Source organism: Mobula birostris, chromosome 4 (genome assembly GCF_030028105.1).
Source record: "Mobula birostris isolate sMobBir1 chromosome 4, sMobBir1.hap1, whole genome shotgun sequence".
Lineage (NCBI taxonomy): Eukaryota > Metazoa > Chordata > Chondrichthyes > Myliobatiformes > Myliobatidae > Mobula > Mobula birostris.
Genome location: NC_092373.1, coordinates 54,944,567 through 54,972,110, shown reverse-complemented (window position 1 = coordinate 54,972,110; position 27,544 = coordinate 54,944,567). Strand labels below are relative to the sequence as shown.

General features: G+C 39.0%; 1 protein-coding gene across 3 annotated transcripts in view; it reads right to left on the bottom strand.

The window, feature by feature from the left end:
- Positions 1-6,167: 6,167 nt before the first annotated feature.
- lekr1 (Leucine-, glutamate- and lysine-rich protein 1) overlaps positions 6,168-27,544 on the bottom strand; it is a 192,961-nt gene continuing 171,584 nt past the window's right edge. Inside the window, exons 10-13 of one of the 3 annotated variants that reach the window (XM_072254578.1) lie at positions 16,479-16,643; positions 14,299-14,598; positions 12,007-12,408; positions 6,168-6,374 (exon numbers count right to left, since the gene is read on the bottom strand). In XM_072254578.1, the coding sequence (XP_072110679.1) occupies positions 12,031-12,408; positions 14,299-14,598; positions 16,479-16,643 (843 nt within the window). In that variant the 3' untranslated portion in view covers positions 6,168-6,374; positions 12,007-12,030. Of the gene's footprint in view, positions 6,375-11,687; positions 12,409-14,298; positions 14,599-16,478; positions 16,644-27,544 lie in introns of those variants that run through there. The other 2 variants (XM_072254577.1, XM_072254579.1) reach the window with 2 other exon arrangements.

The following is a 27,544-nucleotide window of genomic DNA, read 5'->3' as shown; positions in this document are numbered from 1 at the left end:
AATCCCCAAAGGATAGGACTACCAGACTGTCTGTGGCAGGTAGTGAGCAAACACACACACAATGGATAAGCCTACTTTACTTTGTTCTCACCAATCAAGATTTTGCAATTGCGTTTATCCCTGCACAGTCTTGATGGAGGCCAAGTGCCACCTTCACACAGATCACACTGTTTATCCAATTCTATATCTTGGTACATGTGAGAACAAATCAATTCATCCCTATTTCTAGCTAGAAGTTACTAAATACAATGCACTGCAGCAAATTTTCAAGGCCTTATTAAAAACATTTCTGAAAACTGCGACTTCAACCACCAATGAAGACATAGTCAGTAGATACATGGCAATACTGTTATCTCTAAGAGCTCAGGATTGAAGTCGTGATAAAGGGTCTCGGCCCAAAATGTCGACCGTAAATTTCTTTCCATTGATGCTGTCTGACCTGCTGAGTTCCTCCAGCATTTTGTGTGTGTTGCCCTGGCTTAAGCTGCTCCTTTATCATGACTGGGCTAAACCCTTGAACTTACCTGTGAAGCAGTGTTTTGAAAGTAGCAATATCACCCTAAGGACAGAGGAGTTCAGGAAGATGCACGCCAAGCTTTGCACTTTCTCAAGCGTGGGCATGGGTGGACAGAAAGCACCAGGCTTGTTGGTGGTGCCCAGAACCTGAGAATCCAGATGTACAACCCAGCAGTAGTAGCAAAACCGAGTTAGTCTGTTATTTTTATAAACTTGAGCAGGAATTGACCTTCATTGACAGAACATGGAAAGTATTTCTTCCCTTTACAAAAATTACAGCTTTTTAATGTGTCCTTAGTGATTTCCTTCTCTGATTTTCCCATGAATGTTTAATAGTTTATTTCCTGTTGTTAAAACTCAATATCTGAAACCTGATGCAATCTTGTATCTTCCATTCTCAGTACATTCAGAAAACAGAAAATGGTTAAACAGGAAAAGTTTAAAATGAATTTTAATATCCAGATGGCAGTTTTTTAATGGTTCAATCACTTACATAAAAGGTTAGGAAACTTAACTCAGAGATGTACTGCAGAAGTTCATAATTTGTTATCTGCATAATTCATGCCCTATCTAAATTGAAACTTTGCAGAAATTGTGGATTCTGTGACATTAATCCTCAGCTGCAATATTTTGGTCCAGTTCTCTGTGTTATGTTGTGCCCCACTTATGCCTTTGTGCACACAGATGCTACACCTTTCTGATCTGGACAAAGAGAGAGAGACAATGGTGGCAAGGCAGTTTTCACACAGAGGGGCCAGCATGTGTGCACTCAGATCAAGGGTTAGAGACTGTCTCAGAGCAGGAAAAATGGTGGGCCTCATGGCAGATTTGGGGAAATCAGTAGTGGGACTTCTTCCTCGAGCACCCTGGCGTCAAACCCAGGTGTAAGAGGGAGTGAATGAGCTTTGCTGTCTGGGCCATTGGTGCTGAGTGCTGGCTCACTTATTCCCTGATTCCTGCTAAAGAATGATGGTTTGTGTTTGTGGGAGGGCAGTAGCTGATTCTCAGTTGGAGGCACAAGACAATAATTCGCAGGAATTAAGTATTTTTAAAAAGGTATTAAAAAGTGTTTATATAGTTGAAGCTGCTTTCATCTTCCCTGAAATGAATTAAGCTTCTGAATGTTGAAGGCTGCTGTAGATTAAATAAAAGTTGGTCTGGATTTTGTTTGTCCTGAATGGAGTTCTGCTGTAGTTGTTTGAATTTTATCCTGCAGCTGAGGTAGGGTCTGAAATGACCCTGATTTGCTTAACACCATCTCCTTTTAGCTGATCATTAACACAATCCCACCTAGAGACCTTGATTTTTGTCAATGCTTGTGGACATTTCACAATCTGTTACTGATGTCATCAAATTTCAGTACAATCTTTATTCTACACAAAGGAGGGAGGGCATGTAACACAGGAACTGGTAACTCATTCGTTGACTGCAATTAATGACATTATCAATTATCCAACACCACACAGAGTTACCACGTGAATGGAAGTTACTGGATGCAAACCTTTTGACAATTATTTTTATGTACAAAAAGTTAATGTCTGGTCTTTTATTCATTTGCTGATTGCAATGCAGAATTTGTCAACCCTGCCTTCCACTTGTTAAATAACTTATTTGTTATTAAAGAACTGCATTGTAGCAATAAGCTTAGGACTTTTGTGGCAGTATCTCCCAAATTTAGAACTTCTACTGTCAGGAAGAACAAGGGCAGCAGTCACATAGGAGGCCCCCACCTGCAACTGCTTCCAAACTGAATGTTCTCCTGACTTGGAAACATCACTGTTCCTTTGTCATCCGAACACTAGAACTCCCATTTTTAACAGCATTATTAGACTATCTTGACAATGTGGAGTGCACTGATTTGAGAAGGCGTCTTACCACCAGCAACTCTCTGCACTCATGGGTGAGCAATAAGTAGTAGTCCATATTCTGTAAACGAGTAAGAGTTGCCCTGAGAATATTAAATCCAGGGAGTAGCTTTCATTTTGATTGCATTTGCAATTGCAAGCAGCACTTATTTTTTAATCAATTGCACAATGTAAGTTTTCCTTCATATTCAAATCAGTTGTTAGTTATGGTTTTAGATGATTATTTTAGATTTATGCATGTTCATCATTACTATTTTGTCTCAAAGTTATTAGGCATTCTCTCAGAATAAGTATAATAACTATATTAGTGGTATTTTGTAGAAGAGATACACTCAGAATTCCTTTGTATGTGATGTACCCATAAACTGAAGCCTGAAGTCAATCTGAATGTTAAGAAAGAGCCAAAGCTAATTCAAGCATGGAGACTTTTAATCAGGAGACAAGCTTTTGTGATCAGAGACTGGCATAAACTATCAAGTTTTACATAAACAAATGGCGCCAGATCATACTTCCTTTCTCCGATGATTTTTAACAAGACTGCCGCCTAGTTCCTGTCAGCATTGCCTTGAGCATTTGACATCTCACTCTGTCACTGGCTCCCCACTAAATCCAGTAACAGTTTTTGATCAACCTGAACCAGATAGGTGTGATCAAGGTGGTTAGACGACATGCTCTCAGACGTACAGTAGTCATAGCTTGTTGCCCACATTGCTTTGCAGGCAGCTCTGTTCCAAAGTCTGTAAGATTTAACGAACTGCATAGATATAGAAGATAAATATGACCAAAATGCTAACACGGGTGGATTGCACAACACCAACATATCTCAGCTATAACTCAGGCCATTTCACGATGTCTTGTCAAATGTTAGACTCTTGTTCGGCAAGGGTCTGAAGGGGGTGATAAACGAGTGATCTTCTGAGGCTTGTATAATCTGTGTGACATCAGCCGTAAAACAGGTCCTTTTAAGGAGATTCACACCATATGGACTGAATTCTTACATACATGTCATTCAGAAGTGAAAAGACTTCTCTGTATATTATGAATAAATGAGATAGAGGTCAGGAATGTTCTCAGTGCTTCCTATTTCAACAGCTGCACCTCACTGGAAGTGTGACAGAAGCTCTGTTTACACTGCACTTGTAGCCAAGTTACAACAGCAAAACAAAAGCAAGTCAGAGGAAAGTTCCACATAATGTTTTTGACACTGGAATTCAAGCTTAATCCTGAGACAGTGTATTTTGCTCCTTATGCTTTAGCTCTGTAAGTGTTTTTTGGTTGTTCCTTTAGCCAAATGTCACCCAGCAGATTTGAAAGGTTGTCTGTAAGTTCCAGAGAGAGATGATTAACATTGTTGAAAGAGTAGAGCTAGTCCAGCTTGATGCAGGTGGATAGAAAGGTGTCAGTTGGATGGTCAAGATCCTTGAATGTCAAGGACACTGAGAATTATTTAAGTGACCGCAGTGGCTGCTACAGATTCACGTTCCAGATACAAAGATTAAACTGAGGATCTAGGCAAACAGGGAAGTTTAACTTTAGGGGGTAAATTCTGAGAAATTAAAGGAGAGCTAGACGATCAATGTCACCTCACAGATTCTTTGCATATAATACCTGGAGTCATCAGGAACCATAAGTAAGCACATATTATTTTATTTAGGAGAATTAGCTCTCTAATGTTGTTAATATGGTATCTGCTTAAGATTTAATCCTAAATATATCTATTTTCTATATCAACCAAGACTAAACTCAACTGTGAATATAAAATCTGCAGCAGAGTTGCTGTGACCTAACTATAAACTCACTGTCTTCATAAACTGTTATTTAGTCTGTAAACAAATATCATTCCCTTGAATTGTGCACTCCGGCTTGGAATTTTCATTAGATCAAGCTAATCTTGTCAGCATGGTTCAGCAGAGTATTCAAATGGTCATAAAGGTGCAAGGTTTTTCAAGTGTAACTTACAAGTTGTAGAAATCAAGCTTCCATGATGGCTGGCACTTTTCTACATTCGAACAAATGAAATTGTGAACATAAGGGCAGAAGTAGGCCTCTGAATCTCTCAAGCCTGCTCCACCAAGTAATTAGATTACAGTTAATATGATTGTAAACTCAGCTCCATATTTCATCTACCCCATTAACATTTCACCCCCTGTTTGTCAAGTATCTATATTTACCTGGTGCTCTGTCTTCCTTAGTTCACCTCCTCTATCCTCTTCCCCTTCCCCACCTGGCTCCATCTGCTCATCACTGTCCACTCATCCAGTTCTACCCATCACCCACTATCTGTCTCTCCCCCTCTATCTCACTCGACCCTGACGCGGGGTCCCGATGCAAAACATCTATTATCTCTTTGCCTCCACAGAGACCGCTTGACCTGCAGAGTTCCTCCAGCAGTTTATTTTTTGCTCTAGATTCCAGCATTTGCAGTATCTAGTGTTTCCACCTATTTACCTGTACCTTAAAATATTCAAAGACTCTTTTTGAGTTAAGGAGTTCCAGAGACTCGTAACCCTCCAAGAGAAAGAATTTCTCTCTACATTAAGGGGTGACCCTCATTTCTAAGCAGTGACCACTACTTCCAGATACTTTAACAAGAGAAAGCATTCTTTCAATGTCCATCTTGTCAACATCTCTCAGGTTATTATGTTTCAATCAGTCTCCCCCTTGCACTTCTAAATTCTGGCAGATAAAACCCTGGCTTGTCCAACCTTTCCTTACAAGATATGCTGAGTTTGTCCAACCTTTCATCACAGACTAATAAAGCTTCTCTAAACTGCTTTCAATGCATTACCACTGTTCTCTATATAAGGAAATTAATACGGTACACTGTGCTCCAGATGTAACAAGCATAGTCTTCCTACTTCTGCATTATTTCACTTAACAACGAATAAAACAATATTTTGTAAGCTTTCCTAATATTACTTTGGCAGACATTGCTCTGTTAACAAAACTGGCCACACCCCATTTTTACAGCCTTTCTGAAAGCCCTAAGCGCAGAATTGACACAATTGCTACTATCACATGCCAATCGAGTCAATTCTGCCTCGTCAGCATTGAAACAGGCTCCAAAAATTAAGCTGCGGTTCAAGATACAAAAGCTCTGAAATTTCCAGGGGAAAAAAAAGTTGCGGTTTCCCACAAAACTGTGGGCATTAACTTTTAGATCTGAGAGAAAGTTTGCAACACCACTCAGCAAGTATGAGGACTTGAACTATTAAATAATTGATTGCCCTAGTCAAATCCACTGCAGTTAACTGTTGACTCCTTACATCATCTAACAGTGGAGTGTAAACCTCCTGCAGTTATGCTGATCAACCTCGGTTAGATCAGCCTGACACAAGTTCAGCTTCATTGGGTCAGATGGCTGTGAGGAAGAGGTTAGCTTCAGGTTATTTAAATTTTGCTGAATTTTATTCTTCAGTGTTCTATTTATTTATTAAAGTTTGAAATAATTCAAAGTATTTTTAACAGATTATTAATTTCTGGTAGTTTATCATTGTTCTTGAGGGCTTGTGAATCTCATATTTACGGTATGAAGGCCCTGGGCATGACTAAGTTTGGAGTTGGCTTTCCCTGGTCCTTGCTTCTGGGGGTAATTGCACAAGTTTAGTGGACAGTGAGCAGCAGCCACAGGGCGTTGGTGCTGCTCGTGGGCACGGAGAATTTAGTTTATGTGGAATACAGCTCTTAAAGATATTTTCAATTAGGAGAGTATGAGCAGTTAAACACACATTTTTGTCATAAATGCTTTTTTTTATTTACAATAAACTCATTTTCAATTTGTATTAACTAAATCACATTGGGATAGGATCATGGGAGCACAGGAGGATGATGGTGTTCACTGTGGATGCTAATACGGGATGGAGGGATGTCTGTGGCCTTGAAATTTGGGTAAAACATCAGAGGTGGGTGTGGGTTAAGATGGGCTGCAGAGAATCACACAGAGTTAGGCAGCAATTAAGTTGTGTCAAATACGAAACAGCAGACGCTGGAAATCTGAAATAAAAACAAATGAATAGAACTCAGTAAATACCGAGTTAGTGAAACAGCAACTATAACTGTAAAGAGAAAAGCAGTTAATATTTCAGGTTGATGATATGTGGTAAACCATATACATATGTTGTAACTGGGTTACCTGTCTGGACACGCCCCTCTGCAGACTGCCTCTGTGGCTCCTCTCACAGATCCCTGAATAAAGGCGATTGTGCCACTGCTCCTCCTCTCAGTCCAGTGGCAGATATTCAGCATGATCGAGGTCACATTTTACTGCTAATAAAAGCCTTTCAGTATTTACTCTACTTCCAGTCTTTTGGAGTGATTGATAGTGCATCATGATATTTATTTGTATCATTAATAGCGACTCACAACATACGTAGCTCTGATTTGAATCCTTTATTACATTTTTTAGTCAATGAAATAGCAATACTTTCTAAAGTTTCAGTAAAATAAAAGAAATGCAAAGCATAGCATGAATTGTTGATTCATATAATGTGCGAAAAGTTGTATCAGACATTTACAATCAAGAGGGAAAATGAAAAACAGAAGCATAATGAGGGCCAAAATGTATTGATCTTTTGATGGTGATATGCAAGAGAACCACTGGCAAGGTCTTCTTTTTATTGGTCTATGTGGTCCTGAATATAGTACCTGAGCATTTTTAATCTTCATGTTGCAATGCTTGAGAGTTTGTGCATTTGCCTTCCAGGCGCCGATCATCAGAGGCATTTAAAGACATTTGAAAAAGTCTTTCACTCAAGATGTCAAGAAGTCATCAGGGTATTCTGGGTAAAGTGCCTCATGAACTGCCTCCTGAAGCCAATTCACTGCTTGTGGACTAGTCCACCCTGTGCAATAGCCTTGGCGGTGAGGTATTCAGCTCAATAGGGTCAATGGGCTGCAGTAGGTTAGGTCAGTTGTTAGCTTTGTATAAGCACTGTATGTGAGCTGCAGGGTGTGACAACCACAATGTGACTCATCTTTTGCCAGTTGTACCTCCTTATGAGATGATTTATTGTTCAGCTCTCTCATAGTTATTATTCACATAATGAAACTGCTACAGTTAATTACCCTTCAACTACTAGGCTCCTAAACCAGCATGAATAACTTCATTCACAACAACTCTGAACAATCTACAGACACATTTTCAAGGACTCTACCACACATGCTCTCCGTATCATTTATTTTTTTATTTGCACAATTTGTCTTCTTTTGCACATTGCTTTTCAGTCTTTGTTTATGTGTAGTTTTTCATAAATTCTATTGTATTTCTCTATTTTTCTGTAAATGATTGCAAGAAAAGGAATCTTAAGGTAATATGCTCAGTATTACCTTATTTGGCACCTAATAAAGAGGCCAGAATCCCTGCTCATAGTCTTCTGGTTCCCTAGCCCATTCACTTCAAGGTTCAATTTGTTCCACACACAGAGATGTTCTTCTTCACACCAATGTTGTAACACATGCTTTTTGAGTTACCATCACCTTCCTGTCAGCCTTAACCAGTCTGGCCATTGTCCTCTGATCTCTCTCATAAAAAAGGCTTTTTTGCCAACAGAACTGCCATTCACTGGATTTTATTTTTGTTTTTCGCACTGTTCTCTGTAAACTCTAGAGACTGTAGTGCATGAAAATCCCAGGAGATGAGCAGTTTCTGAGATTCTCAAACCACCCTGTCTGACACCAACAATGATTCTATGGTCAAAGTGACTTAGATTACATTTCTTCCCCATTTTGATGTTTGGTCTGAACAACAATTGATCCTCTTGACCATGTCTATATGCTTTTCTGCATTCAGTTGCAGCCACATGATTGGCTGATTAGATATTTGCATTAATGAGCAATTGTACAGCTGCACCTAATAAAGTGGCCATTGAGTGTATATTATTTTTATTTTTAGAGATACAAATTGGAATAGGCCCTTCTGGCCCTTCGAACCATACCACCCAGTAACTCCTGACAAACCTAACTTAATAACAGGACAATTGACCAATTAACTGGGAGAAAAACCATGCATTCCACAGAAAGGACATACAAAAACTCCTTACAGAGGATGCCAGGATTGATCTCTAAACTCCGACACTTCGAGCTATAATTACATTGCGCTATTATACCACCATGGCACACATATGGTACTTTGATAAAGTTATAATGATTTTGACTTAAGATTGTTTGCACAAATAGTTTTAATCATTTTTTTAAATCAGACATTTGTTTGGAGTGAAGCAGTCTGAGTGGTTTATTAATATTTTGACAAAGATAATCCATGAAATTCAAGAGGAAAAGAGCAATGCCAAGAAAGATAATATGGTCAGAACCCATTGCCACAGATGTTCTTTCTTTAAACAGAAACCAAAGCAAGTAGGCTTCACCTTAAGTAGCAGTGGATTTTTAGGCATGGACAACTAGTCTTAGCAAAATGAAACATTTTCCTTCTGTTAAAGATATTCTCTGAAACACATGGACTTTCTGAGTATGTTGTTTCTTTATGGTCTTCGGATTGTGCCAAGATTCCAGTGCTCAGATGTCTGACATATGTTCCATTAAAAATTGTGAAAATTTAACTGTAAAAATGCTGCTTTTTAGCAGGGCAGTGAATATTATCCATTGAGATTAATTTTTCAACGGGGGCTGAAGCGGACTGAGCTAGAAACTAGGACTGCGATTTTCCCATATCAAGGCTCCGAATGTACACTGACTGCTCCAATGGGCTGATTATGTTATTCACTTATTATACCTGTCACCAGACTGCTGAAATAGTCATTCTATTTACAGCTCTGCCTCAGCAGGATATTACATTGGTGGACAAAGCAAATAATTCAAGAATATTCTCAAAGCTTCTTTGAAAAAGAGCAACATCCCCACAGACCTGTGGTAATCTCTAACCCCTATGCACTTGAAATGGAGGAGCATAATTGGTGGAAGGAGTGCACAATGTCACAAACTGTCCTGGTAAACACCTCTGCAGCAGAGTCAAAGAATTGTGCATTACCCTCAGAGGCCCCAAAACCACAAAGCTTCTGTGGCTCGAGTCTGAGGGCCTGCCTAAATGTATGATCAATTATTTGCATCAATGCTCATGAGTAGAAAATCAAGGTTACTGAAAATGTTAGTGAACAGAATTACACATTTTTAATATTTTAGACTATGATTATATTTCATAAATTGGTAATTTCAGTTGATCCTTTTCTTTAAAAGTCTTCCTTTAAAAAGACAAATCTACTGAAACATTTTGGTATTGTTAGTATGTACAATTGTAAAATAGCAATGGTTTCAGAATACCTAAATTTGAAATCCACTCCAACATGGGCTTAAAATAATTACAATTTGTAGTGCTTTCCCTAATAAACCTGATATGTGTACTTAATTTTTTTATATTAATAAATGTAAGGCTACCTGATAAATACTTACAGAACAGATTAAGTAAATGAGCAGAACTGAACTGGCGTAATCAAATTACATCTTCACTTGCATCAAGTCCAATATCTGACAGCATAGCTTGTGCTCCACCAGTTACCAAAATGCCCTTGAATAAATGCAGCAATTAGCTTATAGATTTTACCCCAGTAAACTCTTCCATGTGTTACTTCAAACATAATAACACTACTGATGAATTCAAATGGATTTGTTTATCAAACTGTCTGAGATCCAAACCTACTTTTTTGGAATGCACCAGAATACATTCTTGAGACCCAGAAGCAGCTGAATAGCAACAGATGATTTTATTGAGACTTTAACTTATTGGATGCTGAAGATTACGGAGATGATATTTTTCTTTTGAAATCCCATAGATTTTTCAGTGTGTTTTTAACATTTGAGAAACCTGTTTGTCAATGTTATACATGGTTTCATTGGTCTTTTTAGAATTATCTTTAGCTGTTATATGATAGGATTTTAAAGCAAAATGGGAATTACACAATTAACTTTACAGCATAAAACAACAAGTAAGATTTTATTTCCATTTAATTTAAAGACTTTTATTTAGAAAATGTACTTTTTGTTTTTAGCTGTTCAAGTATTTTAAAAATAATCACCATTACCAACAAATATTTTTAGTAATTTCCTAATGCTGAACTACACAGTTTTCATGGTTACAAGTTATTATTGTGAAAGATGAATTTGTTTTTGGTGTATTTACCAAGAACAAATTCAAAATTTATTTTTGCTTTTAATTTGAAGTCAAAGTAATTTTCAAATGAGAAACCAGAAAAGATGTTTGATATGTCAATAAAGTTATTTAAGATTTAAGGCAGAGGAAGTTAATAGATATGCAAAACAAACTTAAAGGTATAAAATTGCATTGGTTGGATTACATTTTACATATACACAAAGAAATCAATAAGGAAACTGTGTCAGGATCGATAGAAAGCTAAAGCAACATGTGTTTATAAGAGAATATGGAACAAATAAAGGATGGTTCATTGTCTATGGTAGGACAAAAAATGGAATCTTTATTCAAAGTTTAACACAAAACTTTCTGGAACTCAAAATTATGAGAAAGAATATAAGCAAAGCAGATTTCAAAATGAAAGGATAGCCTTAACCATCTGTATGGATTTCATTGAAGCAACAATAAACCTATGTATATTGGTACAGTACTGCAGACCTACTGGCCTGGAAATTCTTTGATATTTGGAAAAAGACACTCAACATGTAGTGCATGGTAAGCCAATGAGGAGTTTTATCAGTGCCTGTCACTCCAAAGTCTTATTGTGCAGAAGTAAAAAAAGGTTTCCAAGTGGACTTCATTGACAGAGACTTGCTACAGTTCCTTCCCTGTAATTTATGATGAAGCAAGTTATGAAGATGCATTTCTATGTGATTACTAAATTGGTGGGTATGGTGAAGAGCACAATAATAAAAAGTAGTCAGAGATTAAGGTGGTAGAAAAGGAATATATTTATAAATGGGGTAAATGAGCATGGCGATCTGGAACAGAGGCACCAATTATCAAAACTTAAGGTATATGTTGATAAAGTTTGGAAGTGAATCCCAGTGGTTTGGATAATTTTAAAGGAGACAGAATTGGAATGTGTGCAAAAATAAAGATATAGATCTCTGTCATTTTAATTAGGGGCTCTGGTTAAATCTTTAGTTAGTTTGTATGTACTTTTGTAACCCTCACAAAAAAGAGAAAATCTGCAGATACTGGAAATCTAAGCAACACACACAAAATGCTAGAGGAACTCAGCAGACCAGGCAGCATCTATGGAAAAGGGTACACTTGATGTTTCGGGCTGAGATGCTTCAGCAGGATTGCTGAAGGGTCTCGGCCTGAAACGTCGAGTGTACTCTTTTCCATAGATGCTGCCTGGTTTGCTGAGTTCCTCCAGCATTTTGTGTGATTTTGTAACCCTTCATGCTCAAAATGAAAGTATACAAGCACTCGAGAAAGTACAAGAAAGTATTCTACATAAGTGGACAGGAGGGTGATTGTATTTGTCAGAAAGTAGTTCTGTGATGTCAGAATCATTCTGTTAAATTGTATTAAAATTATTAATGAATTTCTATGAATACATAACAGTTTTGTATTGTTTGCTGAAAACACATAGTTTAAATTCATCTCTAGAACCTAACATGATGAAGAATGAATAAAGATGAACAGTCTACTCAAGATGATTTCTTTCTCAAATACCTGCATCTTGAATTTGGAAGCAGACTATTTTCTCTTTACTGCTGCTGCAATCCTTTGTTTGATTTCACTTGCAGATAATGTACTGCCTTTGGATGGATGGTGTATTGGAATGGCCGGTAAAGCAGAGCATCCAGAACTATGTAAGGAAATAGCTTTTGCTGGGTGCTCTTGAAAGCCATTGACTTTAGACCTACTGCTGTTGGAGGGAGATCTTTGAGTCTTACATTCCTGATTACTTGAAGAAGAGCTGATACTTCTTTGGCTGATTGAATAGTAAGAAGGTGAAGGTTCTCCACTGAGTCTTTTTAATTCCATCAACTGTTCTTTGGCTTGACTCAGAGCTTCAGTGAGCTCATAACGCTCCTCACATTCTCTGCGCACAGTTTCTGCAAGAAAAGTATTCTGCAAATAGAAACATACAGCAGTCATGCTTTATTAACAGAAAATGCTTATAATTTTCATAGGACTGAATAAATTGAACTAGAAATCTGTATATTGTGAAATGCAAGAAGAAGCCAAGATTAGAGTATTATTGAACTTACCTGACAGTTAAAAGTTACTAAACAGCCGATACTATCCACATTAAATCACATTCTTAAAAAATATTAGACTTGTAAAATGGAATAACTGTTACTGAAAAATTTTTATTTCTTGATATCACTGATAAGATAATACATTTTCTAAAGGAAATATGTTTTCAAAAACTGAGAGGATGACTATTTTCCCCCACTTTCTGAAATACATTCCTATTGAGGACTATACAGTATGATAACGATATTATCTCAGAAAATGTACCTTGATTTCTATTTGGTGACTCATTTAAAGACTTAGAGAGGGAAGCTAAGCCAACAATCAAAATATTTCGGATGTTTGTGTGCTGGATCAAGTTTTTATCTCTCTTTGTACTTTACTAATCCATAATTACTAATTCTTCCTTATCTCTTGAAGGTATTGAGCCTTCACTAGAAAACTATACTATACATCTCACTCAGAAATCATAATTCATGTAGCCATTATTCTAGTGCAAATATTGGCACATATTTGACTGACAATGACACTGCAGCAAAATACATTCAGTTCTGCCGATATGTTAACTATTAGTCAGCAAGAAAAACACTTAAATATGCTTAAAAGTTCATCACTTTGAACTATGCTACACAGCAGAAGTTAAGCATCTTGCTTTGCTTCTTAAATTTGGCTCCTTTGAAATCAATAGATGCAACATTTGGAAAGTAATGACATTAACTATATCTAACATTGCTTGAAATCATTTCCATAAACACAATATTTTAAGATATAGATTGTATGTTCCTCCTAATGTAAAATACAGCAAGAACATAGAACATAAAATGATATAGTACTTAGGCCCATGATGTCTGGCAAATTAATTAAACTAGTAATTAAATGTTTAACAATACTTGTCCCTGCTGCCCGCATGATAACCATTACCCTCCATACTGACACCATCATTCCTGTGGTAACCTTTAGTTAGATTAGAATGTTGGTAATATCACTGCCAGTATCCCTCATTCTCTAGAAGATCAATTAATATTGAACAGCTTGAGCAAGGCTTTGAGGAATGCTCACTAAATGTTGAAAAGTTGAGGGGACAAGGTATGAGAATTCAAGGCCCTGGAACCTTCTTCTGCTGCTTATAATCATAAATATTTCAGAAATCAACAAAAATCATCAAGATCATCTCTTAAACCCAGAAATTCTACCCCACTTAAGATCCCAGCAATATTAGATACTAAGAGCTTGTAAATGGGCCAATTCTCTTTTGCCTTTCCTGGGGATTACACTGAAAATTTGCTATTGTGCCATGCTCTTGTTTACAGTGGATAATAATATGACTACTAATATTATAAGCCTGTACTTGAAATCATAGTGATTACCAATAAAGTTTAGAAGCCCAGAATCTCAAATTCATTTTTTTTGCTTGTTATTATCAACAACTATGCAATAAAACTACCTTCCTCTGTCCCTTTCACTTTCAGACAAATTCTCAACTGGTGAGGGTAGAAACATGTGGATTTCTTAACTGCTGATTAAGAAATATACAGAAATTAATGAATATAATATCTATGTATTTGAATAATGTTCTTGAATACATTTACAACTGATGTGTAGATGCTTCCAGTAACTAGAAATCAACACACAGAGGGTTAAAAAATTTGTGTTCCTGTTCTGCGCTGCACAATTACCCTATGAATAAACTTGTTGAATTGTTAGGGAACAGTCTTATAAAAATACTTTAACATAGACTTTTGTTATTAATATATGGATCCATACCTCTTTCTCAGCCTGGTCTAGCGCCTCTTTTAGTTGCAGTATCTCTTGCTTGCTTTCTCTTATCTCTGCAGATTTCTGTCGCATTTCACTCCTAAATCCCTCATTCATGAACTCTGCTTTGTTCTGTTCTTGTTTTAACTGAATCTCCAGCTGAGAGTTTATTTTTACCAATTTACTGATTTCATCATCTTTGTAATGGTCTTTCTGCGTTATCTGGCACTGGGTTTCTTCAAGCTTTGATTTCATCCTGTTTACTTCCATGTGTAATTTACTGGTGGCAGTACTGACCAATTCAGGAACCTGATAATAAAACACTGAAGAAATTAACTCACAGAAACATAGTTAAGTTTAAGAAACATACTGTAATTTTATGAAAACAAGATTTCCCATTGTTAGGATCTTATTGCCCTCAATGTTTCAATTAAATACATGTGTATAGTCATTTAATTACAATCTCTGAAATACTAATAATTCAGCAGAAGTGTTTTTCAATTAATGAGGAATAGCTAACACATTTGGAAGGTAACACAGTCATGATCCTTGCTAACAAATAAACAATGAGTAAAAACAGAAAATGGTGGAAACACTCATACGGTTAGGTATTCCTTGTGTGACATGCGGAACAAAGCCAATTTTTCACGTCAAAGTCCTTTTGTTAGAACAAGAAATTCTTAAGGAAAATAGGTTTAAAATAAAAGATGATTATCTTTAATGTCGGTTACAAAAATAGTTAAAAAGTTGGAACTTCATCAAAGAATACTGCACATGTTTTACATTATCTGCACATCATTCAGAGTGAATAAGTCCAGTTTCCTAATACTATAACTTTTTAATGGTGGATATTGTCAAAACTTCATTTTGTTTAGCTTGGCTGATTTTTCATATGAATCATTATTTTTCAACTTTTGGAATTCAAAACACAGAGAGTGGAACACAAAAATATGGAACAAAGAGCTAAATAAAATGATGCAAACAACAAGGAATGAGAGGAATTATTTAAACAGACATACAATTAAAGATGTTGTGCAGAAGTTCACTGAGAGAAATGAGCAATATATAAAGGAAAACCCTTGGAATGATTGAAAAGCAGACTGCTTTGGCAGTCCATTGCTTTTAAATATATTTTAAAACCATTTTGACACACAAGACAATACAGATGCTGGAATGGAGCAAAACACAAAAAAATGGTGGAGGAATTCAGCAAACATATAAAGAGGGAAATGAACTGTCAATATTTTGGGCCAAGACCATTCATCAGGACTGAAAATAAAGAAGACCTGAAGCCAGAATAAAAGGGTGGGGAATGAGGTGGCATGAGCTACCCAGCTCCCCCTCTATACGTCTTTCTCACTCACACCCCCAGCTACTCATCTTCACCCTCTCACTTGGATTCACCAATCACCTGCCAATTTGTGCTCCTCCCCTCCCTTCACCCTTTTATTTTGACTTCTACCTTCTTTATTTCCAATCTTGATAAAGGGTCTTGGCCTGAAGCATCGACTGTTCATTTCCCTCCACAGATACTGCCTGAACTGCTGAGTTCCTCTGGCATTTTTTGCGTGTGCTTTTAAACAATGCGCAATGTTTATGATTTCAGCAATACTACCATTTCTTATTTTATTGCAGTTAATAAGCTTTGCTATTTATTAGCTCTTGCTATGCCATGTTTCCCTCCAGAGCAACAGTACCTATGTAGTCCATGAGGTGCTTCAGAAATCCTGAGGATGTGACAGCTCAATATTGCCATTTTTTACCCTTCCCTCTTAAATGACCAACATTTCATAACAAATAGTTCAATGTTTTCACAGTTATTTCACAATGCTAAATATTTCAGACATTGTGTTGTGATGTTCATAGATTGATGACAAAGTTATGCTGTGATGGCATAATCTGTATCAAATATGAAAAAATAATACATGGACAGTGCAGCAGATACAGTATAATCCTGATGAAAAGTCTCTTATGAGATTTGTGCACTTTATAATTTAAGTAAAACATTGAGACAATTGCCATTTTTCATGCTATTTTCAGAATAATCTAAATGAACATGAAACTAAGGGGAAGACATTTCTTCCTTGGCCCTTTGTATCAAACAAACAAGCATGTAATAATAACTACGAAACAAAATATCAGAAGTGGGATTACAATTCTTGGGATAACAGGATGTTAGAAGCCATTACCTTTGCCTGGAGTGTCTTAAATTCTTCTCTGTATTTGGTTATTAGTTCCTGATGTCTTTCTCTCTCAATATCTATTTGAAACTTTGCCTCTTCCTTCATTTGCTGTGTTAACTCCTTGAGTTCTGTGCAATGTTTCTCATGCTGCTTGGACAGTTCTGAATCCATCTGGAGACAAAACCATACAGAAACTTCACTGTTTAGCTTTATGCCCTTACAAGTACTCTCGGCCGCTAACAATCTTTGTGTCAATAATGTAAAATTCAATTAACAAAAATTTCCTTAAGTATTTCCTTCTGATTTGCTATTGTTACACAGAAAGATGATCGATGCATATTTTACAATAAAATAATTTTATGATTAAATAACATTATTAGTTATTCTTGAATTAAACTAATAATTTACTAGTTTTGTTTGTATGAATTGGAAAAATTGTTAAATACTCAAGGGAATGACTAGTGTCTAGAAACTGTTCTGTGCTCCTGAAGCTGTGTTAAAAATGACACTGTATAAGGATTCAATGTACAGTGTGTTAGTTGAGGTATGCTGGATAAGGAGGATTTGAACTTTATTTTGGAGGAGTAGAATCAGGACTTCATTGAGTCAGGATAGGATGGTGAACCATCAGCCAGAGGCAGGGAGGAATGTCAGATCAGTATCAGGTACTGGATAAGGAAAGATAAAGTAGCAAACGGGCCAGTGGTGATGTACTCTGAAAGAGATCTTCAACGAGACTGGGAGTCTGTGCTTGTGGCTTGCACATTCAGAAGACCTGCCTCTATAAAAGAACTTGGCAGAAGTAACATCAAAATGTGCATTGACTGGAGCAAGGACATAGCTAGTAGAACCGCTGCCTCACTGAACCAGAGATATGGGTTCAACTCTGATCTTGGGTGCTGTCTGTGTGGAGTTTGCAAATTCTCTCTGTGACTTTGAGGGTTTCCTCCGGGTGCTTTATTTCCTCCCATATCCCAATTACATATTGTTGATAAGTTAATTGGACACCGTAATTTGCCCCTAGTTTGTAGTTCAGTGATAGATAGGGAGAGTAACAGAAACACAGAAACATAGAAAACCTACAGCATAATACAGGCTCCTCAGCCCACAAAGCTGTGCCAAGCATGTCCCTACCTTAGAACTACCTAGGCTTTACCCATAGCCCTCTATTTTTCTAAGCTCCATGTAGCCATCCGGGAGTCTCTTAAAAGACCCTATCGTATCCGCCTCCACCACCGCTGCCAGCAGCACATTCCACACACTCACCACTCTCTGCGTAAAAAACTTACCCCTGACATCTCCTCTGTACCTACTTCCAAGCACCTTAAAACTATGCCCTCTCATGCTAGCCATTTCAGTCCTGGGGAATAGCCTGACTATCCACACAATCAATGCCTCCCATTATCTTGGCCACCTCTATCAGATCACCTCTCATCCTCCGTCGCTCCAAGGAGAAAAGGCTGAGTTCACTCAACCTATTCTCATAAGGCATGCTCCCCAGTCCTGGCAACATCCTTGTAAATCTCCTCTGCACCCTTTTTATGGTTTCCACGTGCTTCCTTTCGTGAGGTGACCAGAATTGAGCACAGTATTCCAAGTGGGGTCAGACATTACCTCTGGGCTCTTAAGCTCAATCCCACGATTGATGAAGGCCAATGCACCGTATGCCTTCTTAACCACAGAGTCAACCTGCGTAGCAGCTTTGAGCGTCCTATGGACTCGGACCTCAAGATCCCTCTGATCCTCCACACTGCCAAGAGTCTTGCCATTAATGCTATATTCTGCCATCATATTTGACCTATCAAAATGAACCACCTCACACTTATCTGGGTTAAACTCCATCTGCCACTTCTCAGCCCAGTTTTGCATCCTATCAATGTCGCGTTGTAACCTCTGACAGCCCTCCACATTATCTACAATACCCCTAACCTTTCTGTCATCAGCAAATTTACTAACCCATCCCTCCACTTCCTCATCCAGGTCATTTATAAAAATCACAAAGAGTAGGGTGTCCCAGAACAGATTCCTGAGACACACCTCTAGTCACTGGCCTCCATGCAGAATACGACCCATCTACAACCACTCTTTGCCTTCTGTGGGCAAGCCAGTTCTGGATCCACAAAGCAATGTCCCCTTGGATCCCATGCCTCCTTACTTTCTCAATAAGCCTTGCATGGGGTACCTTATCAAATAAAATCCATATACACTATATCTACGGCTCTACCTTCATCAATGTGTTTAGTCACATCCTCAAAAAATTCAATCAGGCTCGTAAGGCACGACCTGCCTTTGACAAAGCCATGCTGACTATTCCTAATTATATTATGCCTCTCCAAATGTTCATAAATCCTGCCTCTCAGGATCTTCTCCATCAACTTACCAACCACTGAAGTAAGACTCACTGGCCTATAATTTCCTGGGCTATCCCTACTCCCTTTCTTGAATAAGGGAACAACATCTGCAGCCCTCCAATTCTCCGGAACCTCTCCTGTCCTCATTGATGATGCAAAGATCATTGCCACAGGCCCAGTAATCTCCTCCCTCGCTTCCCACAGTAGCCTGGGGTACACCCCATCCGGTCCCTTATCCAACTTGATGCTTTCCAAAAGCTTCTGTAATATCTACGTACTCAAGCTTTTCAGTCCACTGCAAGTTATCCCTGCAATCACCAAGATCCTTTTCCGTAGTGAATACTGAAGCAAGGTATTCATTAAGTACCTCCGCTATTTCCTCCGGTTCCATACACATTTTTCCACTGTCACACTTGATTGGTCCTATTCCCTCACGTTTTATCCTCTTGCTCTTCACATACTTTTAGAATGCCTTAGGGTTTTCCTTAATCCTGCCTGCCAAGGCCTTCTCATGGCTCCTTCTGGCTCTCCTAATTTCATTCTTAAGCTCCTTCCTGCTAGCCTTAGAATCTTTTAGAACCCTATCATTACTTAGTTTTTTGAACCTTTCGTAAGCTCTTCTTTTTTTCTTGACTAGTTTTACAACAGCTGTTGTACACCACAGATCTTGTACCCTTCCATCCTTTCCATGTCTCATTGGAACTTATCTATGCAGAACCCCACACAAATATCTCCTGAACATTTGCCATACTTCTTCCGTATGTTTCCCCAAGAACATCTGTTTCCAATTTATGCTTCCAAGTTCTTGCCTGATAGCCTCATAGTTTCCCTTACTCCAATTAAACGTTTCCCTAACTTGTCTATTCCTATCCCTCTCCAATGCTACAGTAAAGGAGAAAGAATTGTGATCACTATCTCCAAAATGCTCTTCCACTGAGAGACCTGACACCTGATCAGGTTCATTTCCCAATACCAAATCAAGTACAGCTCTCCTCTTGTAGGCTTATCTACATATTGTGTCAAGAAACCTTCCTGAACACACCTAACAAACTTTACCCTATCTAAACCATTCATTCTAGGGAGATGCCAATCAATATTTGGGAAATTAAAATCTCCCACCACAACAACCCTGTTACTATTACTCCTTTCCAGAATCTCTCTCCCTATCTTCTCCTCGATGTCCCTGTTACTATTGGGTGGTCTATAAAAAACACCCAGCAGAGTTATTGACCCCTTCCTATTCCTAACTTCCACCCATAGAGACTCTGTAGACAACCCCTCCATGACTTCTTCCTGTTCTGCAGCCATGACACTATCTCTGATCAACAGCGCCAAATCCACAACTCTTTTGCTTCCCTCCCTGTCCTTTCTGAAACATTTAAAGCCTGGCACTTGAAATAGCCATTCACAAGATCACAAGACAAAGGAGCAGAAGTAGGCCATTCAGCCCATCAAGTCTGCTCTGCCACTCCACCATGAGCTAAACTATTCTCCCATCTAGTTCTAATTTCCAGCTTTTTCCCCATATCCCTTGATACCCTGACTAATTAGATACCTATCAACCTTCTCCTTAAACACCCTCAATGATTGGGCCTCCACAGCTGTATGTGGCAATGAATTCCATAAGTCCATGACCCCCGGCTAAAAAAATTTCTCCTCATCTCTGTTTTAAATGGGTACCCTTTAATTCTAAGACTGTGGCTTCTTGTCCTGGACTCACCCACCAAGGGAAACAGCCTTTCCACATCTACTCTGTCCAACTCTTTCAACATTCGAAATGTTTCTGTGAGATCCCCTCTCATTCTCCTATACTCTAATGAATACAGTCCAAGAGCCGACAAACGCTCCTCATATGTTAGCCCCTGCATTCCAGGAATCATCCTCGTAAAACTTCTCTGAACTCTTTCCAACATCAGTACATCCCTTCTAAGATAGGGGGCCCAAAACTTCACACAGTATTCTTAATGAGGTCTCACCAGTGCTCCAAAGAGCCTCATCAACACCTCCTTACTCTTATACACTATTCCTCTTGAAATGAATGCCAAAATAGCATTCGCTTTCCTTACTGCCAATCCAACCTGGTGGTTAACCTTTAGGGTATCCTGCACGAGGACCACCCCCCGCCCCCCCAAGTCCCTTTGCACATCTGATTTTTAAAATTTCTCCCCATCTTAATAATAATCTGCCTGTTTATTTCTTCTTCCAAAATGTACAACCGTACAATTCTCAACATTGTATCTCATCTGCCATTTCTTTGCCCACTCTCCTAAACTGACCAGGTCTCTCTGCAACCTTTCCGTTTCTTCAACACTTCCTGCTCCTCCACCTATCTTGGTGTCATCCACAAATTTAGCCACAAAACCATTTAATCCATAATCTAAATCATCAATATACATTGTAAAGAGAAGCAGCCCCAACACCGACCCCTGCAGAACACCACTAGCAACCGGCAACCAATCAGAATAGGATCCCTTTATTCCCACCCTTTGCTTTCTGCCTATCAGCCAATGCTCCACCCATTCCAATATCTTTCCTGTAATTCCATGGGCTCTCATCTTGTTAAGCAGCCTCTTATGCCGCACCTTATCAAAGGCCTTTTGAAATTCCTGCCCCTGCACCATCAAAGTCTCTGTAATGGCCACAACATCATAGCTCTGAGTGCTGATCCACGCTCTAAGTTCATCCATCCGCTTTATTCATAATACTACTCGCAATAAAATAGACACATCTCAAACCATCGGTCTGAGCCCGTCCCTTCTCTATCACCTGCCTATCCTCTCTTTCGCACCATCTCCAAGCTTTTTCTATTTGTGAGCCAATCTCCCTTTCCTCTGTCACTTCAGTTTGGTTCCCACCCCCCAGCAATTCTAGTTTTAACTCTCCCCAATAGCCTTAGCAAACCTTCCCGCCAGGATATTGGTCCCCCTCGGATTCAAGTGCAACCCGTCCTTTTTGTACAGGTCACACCTGCCCCAGAAGAGGTCCCAATGATCCAGAAATCTGAATCCCTGCCCTGTGCTCCAATCCCTCAGTCATGCATTTATCCTCCACCTCATTCGATTCCTATACTCACTGTCATGTGGCACAGGCAGTAATCCCAAGATTACTACCTTTGAGGTCCTGCTTCTCAACTTCTTTCCTAACTCCCCGAAGTCTGGTTTCAGGACCTCCTCCCTTTTCCTACCTATGCTGTTGGTACCAATATGTACAACGACCTCTGGCTGTTCTTCTTCCCACTTCAAGATATCGTGGATGCAATCAGAAACATCCCGGACCCTGGCACCTGGGAAGCAAACTACCATTCGCGTTTTTTTCCTGCGTCCACAGAATCACCTATCTGACCCCCTAACTGTAGAGTCCCCTATCACTGTTGCCATCCCCTTCCTTTCTCTACCCTTCTAAGCCACAGGGCCAGACTCTATGCCAGAGACACGGGCACTGTTGCTTCCCCCAGGTAGGCTGTTCCCCCCCCCCCAACAGTAATGGAATATACATAGCATAATAAACAAAGGATTAATGTAGGATTAGAGTAATTTAGTGATTGACAGTTGGTGTGGACTCAGTGGGGCCAAGGGCCTGCTTCTGTATTGTGACATTCTATGACTTGACTCTTTATACAAGTCAGTTCCCTGTACAGGTTTCCCCCGCCATCTGAGGGTAGAGCGTTCCAATGAAATGGTTCGTAAGCCGAAATGTCGTAAAGTGATGAAGCAATTACCATTTATTAATATGGAAAAAATTTTTGAGCGTGTCCAGACCCAAAAAATAACCTACCAAATCATGCCAAATAACACATAAAACCTAAAATAACAGTAACATATAGTAAAAGCAGGAATGATATGATAAATACACAGCCTATATAAAGTAGAAATACTTTTTGCTATCATTGAAGTACTGTCTAGCGCAGCGAAAATCTCACGCATGCGCTCTCGGCAGAAGCACTCTCTCCAGTAACCTTTAAGCTATGAGGCTGCCAAATCATGCCAAATAGCAAATCATACTAAATAACACAAAAATACACAGCCCATATAAAGTCGAAATACTTTTTGCAATCATTGAAGCGCAGTCTAGTGCAGCAAAAATCTCACGCATGGGCCGTCGGCGGAAGCACTCTCTCCAGTAACTTTTAAGCTATGAGGCTGACAAATCATACTAAATAACACAAAAAATACACAACCTATATAAAGTAGAAATAATGTATGTACAGTGTAGTTTCATTTACAGGAATCGGGATGGTGTGTTAGGCTGAGTCGTCGGAAATTGGGGTGGTGGGAGGTAGAGGAGACTGGGGTGTCATCTCATCGTAGTGTATTTCCAACAGGGCAGTCAGGTCATCATCATCTTCTATGTCCGCCTGCCTCGATGTTGAAAGTCGAGGTTCGTTGTCTGCTGTGGCTGATGTGCAAGGTTCGAAAAACAACAGTATACTTGACTGCTGAGCCTCGTACATTTTTAGATTATAGAGTTCTTTGTAAGCAGTCAAAACATCCTGCAAACCTGCCCCAAACCTATGTGCCCTTTCAAAATTAAAGTCATACTTTTCTGCAATCATTGCAGCGCTGTCAAGCGCAGCGAAAATCTCATGCAACTGCTTCACGTTCAGTCCTTGGATGACTTCATTTACGCTACTGCGTTCGGTTTTGATTGTTATCCTTTCCTCTTGCAATTGCATCAGCTCTTCATCTGTCAATTCTTGGTCATGGGATGCCAAAACCTCTTCAACATCATCTTCGTCAACTTCCACAAACTCAGCCTCCTTAGCTCACTATTGTCGTATTTATTGTTGATGGTTTGAAGCCTTTAAAATCGTTCACTGCTTCGGGACATAGTTTCCTCCAAACGCCATTTCTCATCGAGACTGTTAGCCTATCCAGAGCATCTCCAATGTTGGCGATTGCCAGTTTTAAATTGTAGTCTTTCCAGACCTCTCGCAAAGATGCTTCGGAGTTGCCCTCTTTGTCAATAGCACTTACAATAAAACGCATCACATTTTGCATATAGTAAGCCTTAATTGTGGCTATTAGGCCTTGGTCACACGGCTGCAGCAACGATGTCGTATTCGGCAGTAAGAACGCAACATGAATTTTACTGCCATACTTGGTAATGGCAGGCGGATGAGCAGCACAATTATCGACAATCACGAGACACCTATTATCGAGGTTATTTTCCCTACAGTATTTTTCAACAAAAGGACTAACGTATCTGCACATGTACTCAGAAAAAAGCACTTGGGTGTTCCAACTGCTTGGATGTGGACGGAACACAACGGGAAGTGTTTTCTTATCAACGCCTTTAAGTGCCCTCGGATTTTCTGAATGGTACACTAGTAGAGGCTTAGTGGCGTTAATAATAGGCATTAGGGTAAACCTGTCCTTCGATGCCTTGTGTCCCTTAGCCTGCTTTTCTTCTTTCGAAATAAATGTCTTACTCGGCACTTTTTTTTCCAATAAATTGCAGTTTTGTCACAGTTAAACACTTGCTTATATGAATAACCACCTTCTGTAATTATTTTCTTCAGTTTTGCTGGGAACCTTTCAGCAGCTTCAGTATCAGCTGAAGCACTCTCTCCAGTAAACGTTAAACTATGAAGCTGCCCTCGCCTCAGAAACCCATCAAACCACCCGTGACTACCTTTAAATTCCACTTTCGCAATATTTTCATCACCATCGGCCAGTGCTTTCTGTTTCAGCTTATTAAAAAGACTGACTGATTTCTCCTTAAGTATAAGATAACTTAAAGGAACACCACGTTTTGTACACCCATCAATCCACTTAAGCAATAGACTTTCCATTTTATCCATTACTGGATGCCGACTAAGAGAGACCACTTTGCTATGAGCAGAACCAACAGTAACATCGGCAGCTTTCAAGATCTTTTCTCTCTGCGTGTAAATAGTGCGAATGGTGGATGCAGGCAAGTTCAATGCGCAGACAATGTCCTTACTTCGTTCACCACGATCAAAATGCTTAATTATGTCTAGTTTTACGTTAAGTGTAACACCCTTACGAGCTCTTTTAGGCTTTTCCGATACCTCAGAACACATCTTGCTAACGGATGCACAAAATAAATCGAGATAAAGCATGTGTTTAAGCAATGGCGACTAGAATGCAGTTCCGGGGGAGAAGCTTGGCTGGGCGCGCGCCGCCATTTTTTTCACATGACGCCATTTTTCACGCGCTTTTTCGTAACAGTGAAAAAACCTTCTGTTAGCGAAAACAGGGTACTAATGTAGGTCTTTCGTAACAGTGAGGTTTTGTAAAACGAACGTCCGAAAAGCAGGGGACACCTGTATTAATATATTTTATTCACAGAGAACCCAAAACCAAATTGTTGAACAAAAACAGTAGATATCCAATCATATTTTGATATTGGGGTTTTGCTTAGATTTATTTATGTTTCTTACAAAAATATTGCAATATGCAAAAGAATTTAATTCCTAGACCTTGTTTTTGAACAATCTACAGGTCACATTGTACATCTAAAAAATCAAAGTTTTCATTCACACAGGGTACTGCTCTTCAAAGCCAACTACTTTTGTCTCATATTTGGGCAATCATATTCCATCAAAACAAATTTTATGTGTAGCATGTTTTGAGTATGTGTTTACCCTCTGTATGTCCCACATGGCATGACTTCTGATGCATTGTTGCTTGTCAGCATAAGGTGATAAAGAAGGAGTACCTTCTTACCATGCTTACCTTCTCAGTCGGGCGCTGAGTATAAAAGTTGGCAAGTCATGTTGTAGCCTGATAAAAGTTTGGTGAGGACACATTTGGAGGTGTGTTTGCAGTTCTGTTCACACATTACAGGAAGGATGTGGAGGCATTGGAGAGGGTGCAGAGAGGCTCACCAGGATGTTGCCTGGATTGGTGAGTACTTTATTACTTTATTGTCGCCAAACAATTGATACTAGAGCATACAGTCATCACAGCAATATTTGATTCTACGCTCCGCACTCCCTGGAGTACAAGTCGATAGTAAATATAATAAAAATTTAAATTATAAATCATAAATAGAAAATAGAAAAGGGAAAGTAAGGTAGTGCAAAAAGACTGAGAGGCAGGTCCGCATATTTGGAGGGTACGGCCCAGATCCGGGTCAGGATCTGTTCAGCAGTGTTATCACAGTTGGAAAGAAGCTGTTCCCAAATCTAGTTACCGGCAGCCATCCAGAAGACTCTTTATTCCCACTCTTCTCTTCCTGCCAATCAGCCAATGCTCTATCCATTCAATTATCTTTCCTGTAATACATGGGATCATATCTCCTACCTTGCTGAGCAGCCTCATGTGCAGCACTTCGTCAAAGGTCTTCTGAAAATCCAACATCCAATATTCTTTGTCTATCCTGCTTGTTATTTCTTCAAAAAATTCCAACAGATTCGTCAAGCAAGGTTTTCCCTTAAGGAAACCATGCCTATTTTCTCATGAGCCTCCAAGCACACTAAAATCACATCCTTAACAATCGACTCCAATTTCTTCCCAACCATTGAGGTCAGGCTAACTGGCCTATAATTTTCTTCCTTCTAGCCACTCTACTTTCTTGAAGAGTGGGGTGACACTTGCAATTTTCCAGTCCTCTATTGATTCTTGAAAGATCATTACTAACACCTCCACAATCTCTTCAGCTATCTTTTTCAGAACTCTGGGGTGTAGTCCATCTGGACCAGGTGACTTATCTACCTTCAGAACTTTCAGTTTCCCATGCACCTTCTCCCTAATTATAGCAACTGCACTCACTTCTGCTCTGACACTGTCGAACTATAGGCATTCTACTTGTGTCTTCCACAGTGAAAAGTGATTCAAAATTCTTATTTAGTTTGTCTGCCATTTCCTTGTCTCTCATTACTACCTCTCCAGCATAATTTTCCAGCAGTCCAATATCTAATCTCACCTCTCTTTTACTCTATATATATATATCTGAAAATAATGTTTGGTATCCTATTTGATATTATTGGCTAGCTTAACTTCATATTTCATCTCTTCCCCACATGGCTTATTTAAGTTGCCTTCTGTTGGTTTTTAAAAGTTTCCCAAACCTCTAACTTCCCATTAATCTTTGCTCTATTATATACCCTTTCTTTTGCTTTTATGTTGGCTTTAACTTCCCTTGTTAGCCACTGTTGCATCATCCTCCCTTTAGAATACTACTTCTTTGGGATGCGTCTACCTTGTGCCTGCTGAATTGCTCTCAGAAATTCCAGCCATTGTTGCTCTACCATTGTCCCTGCTATTCCCCTTTCAAGAAACTTTGGCCAGGTCCTCTCTTAAAGTCCATTTCCTCTGAAAGTCCTTTTACTCCACTGTAATATTAATACACCTGACTTTAGTATTTCCCTCTCAGATTGCTTTCCCTGTAAATTCTATCATAATACGATCACTGTCACCTGTTCTTTCCTTTACCTTAAGCTCCCTAATCAAATCCGGTTCATTACACTACACCAAATCCAGAATAGCTGATCCGCTAGTGGACTCAACCACAAGCTGCCCTAAAAAACCATCTTGTAGCCATTCTACAAATACATTCTCTTGGGATTCAGTACCAAACTGATTTTCTCAATTTCATGCATATCTGACTATCGTAACATTTCTCCTTTCACAGGTATTTCTTATCACCCATTGTTATTTGTAGCCCACATCATGGCTACTGTCTGGAGGCCTATATATCACTCCCATCAGGCTCTTTTTACCCTTGCAGTCCCTTATCTCTACCCACAAGGATTCT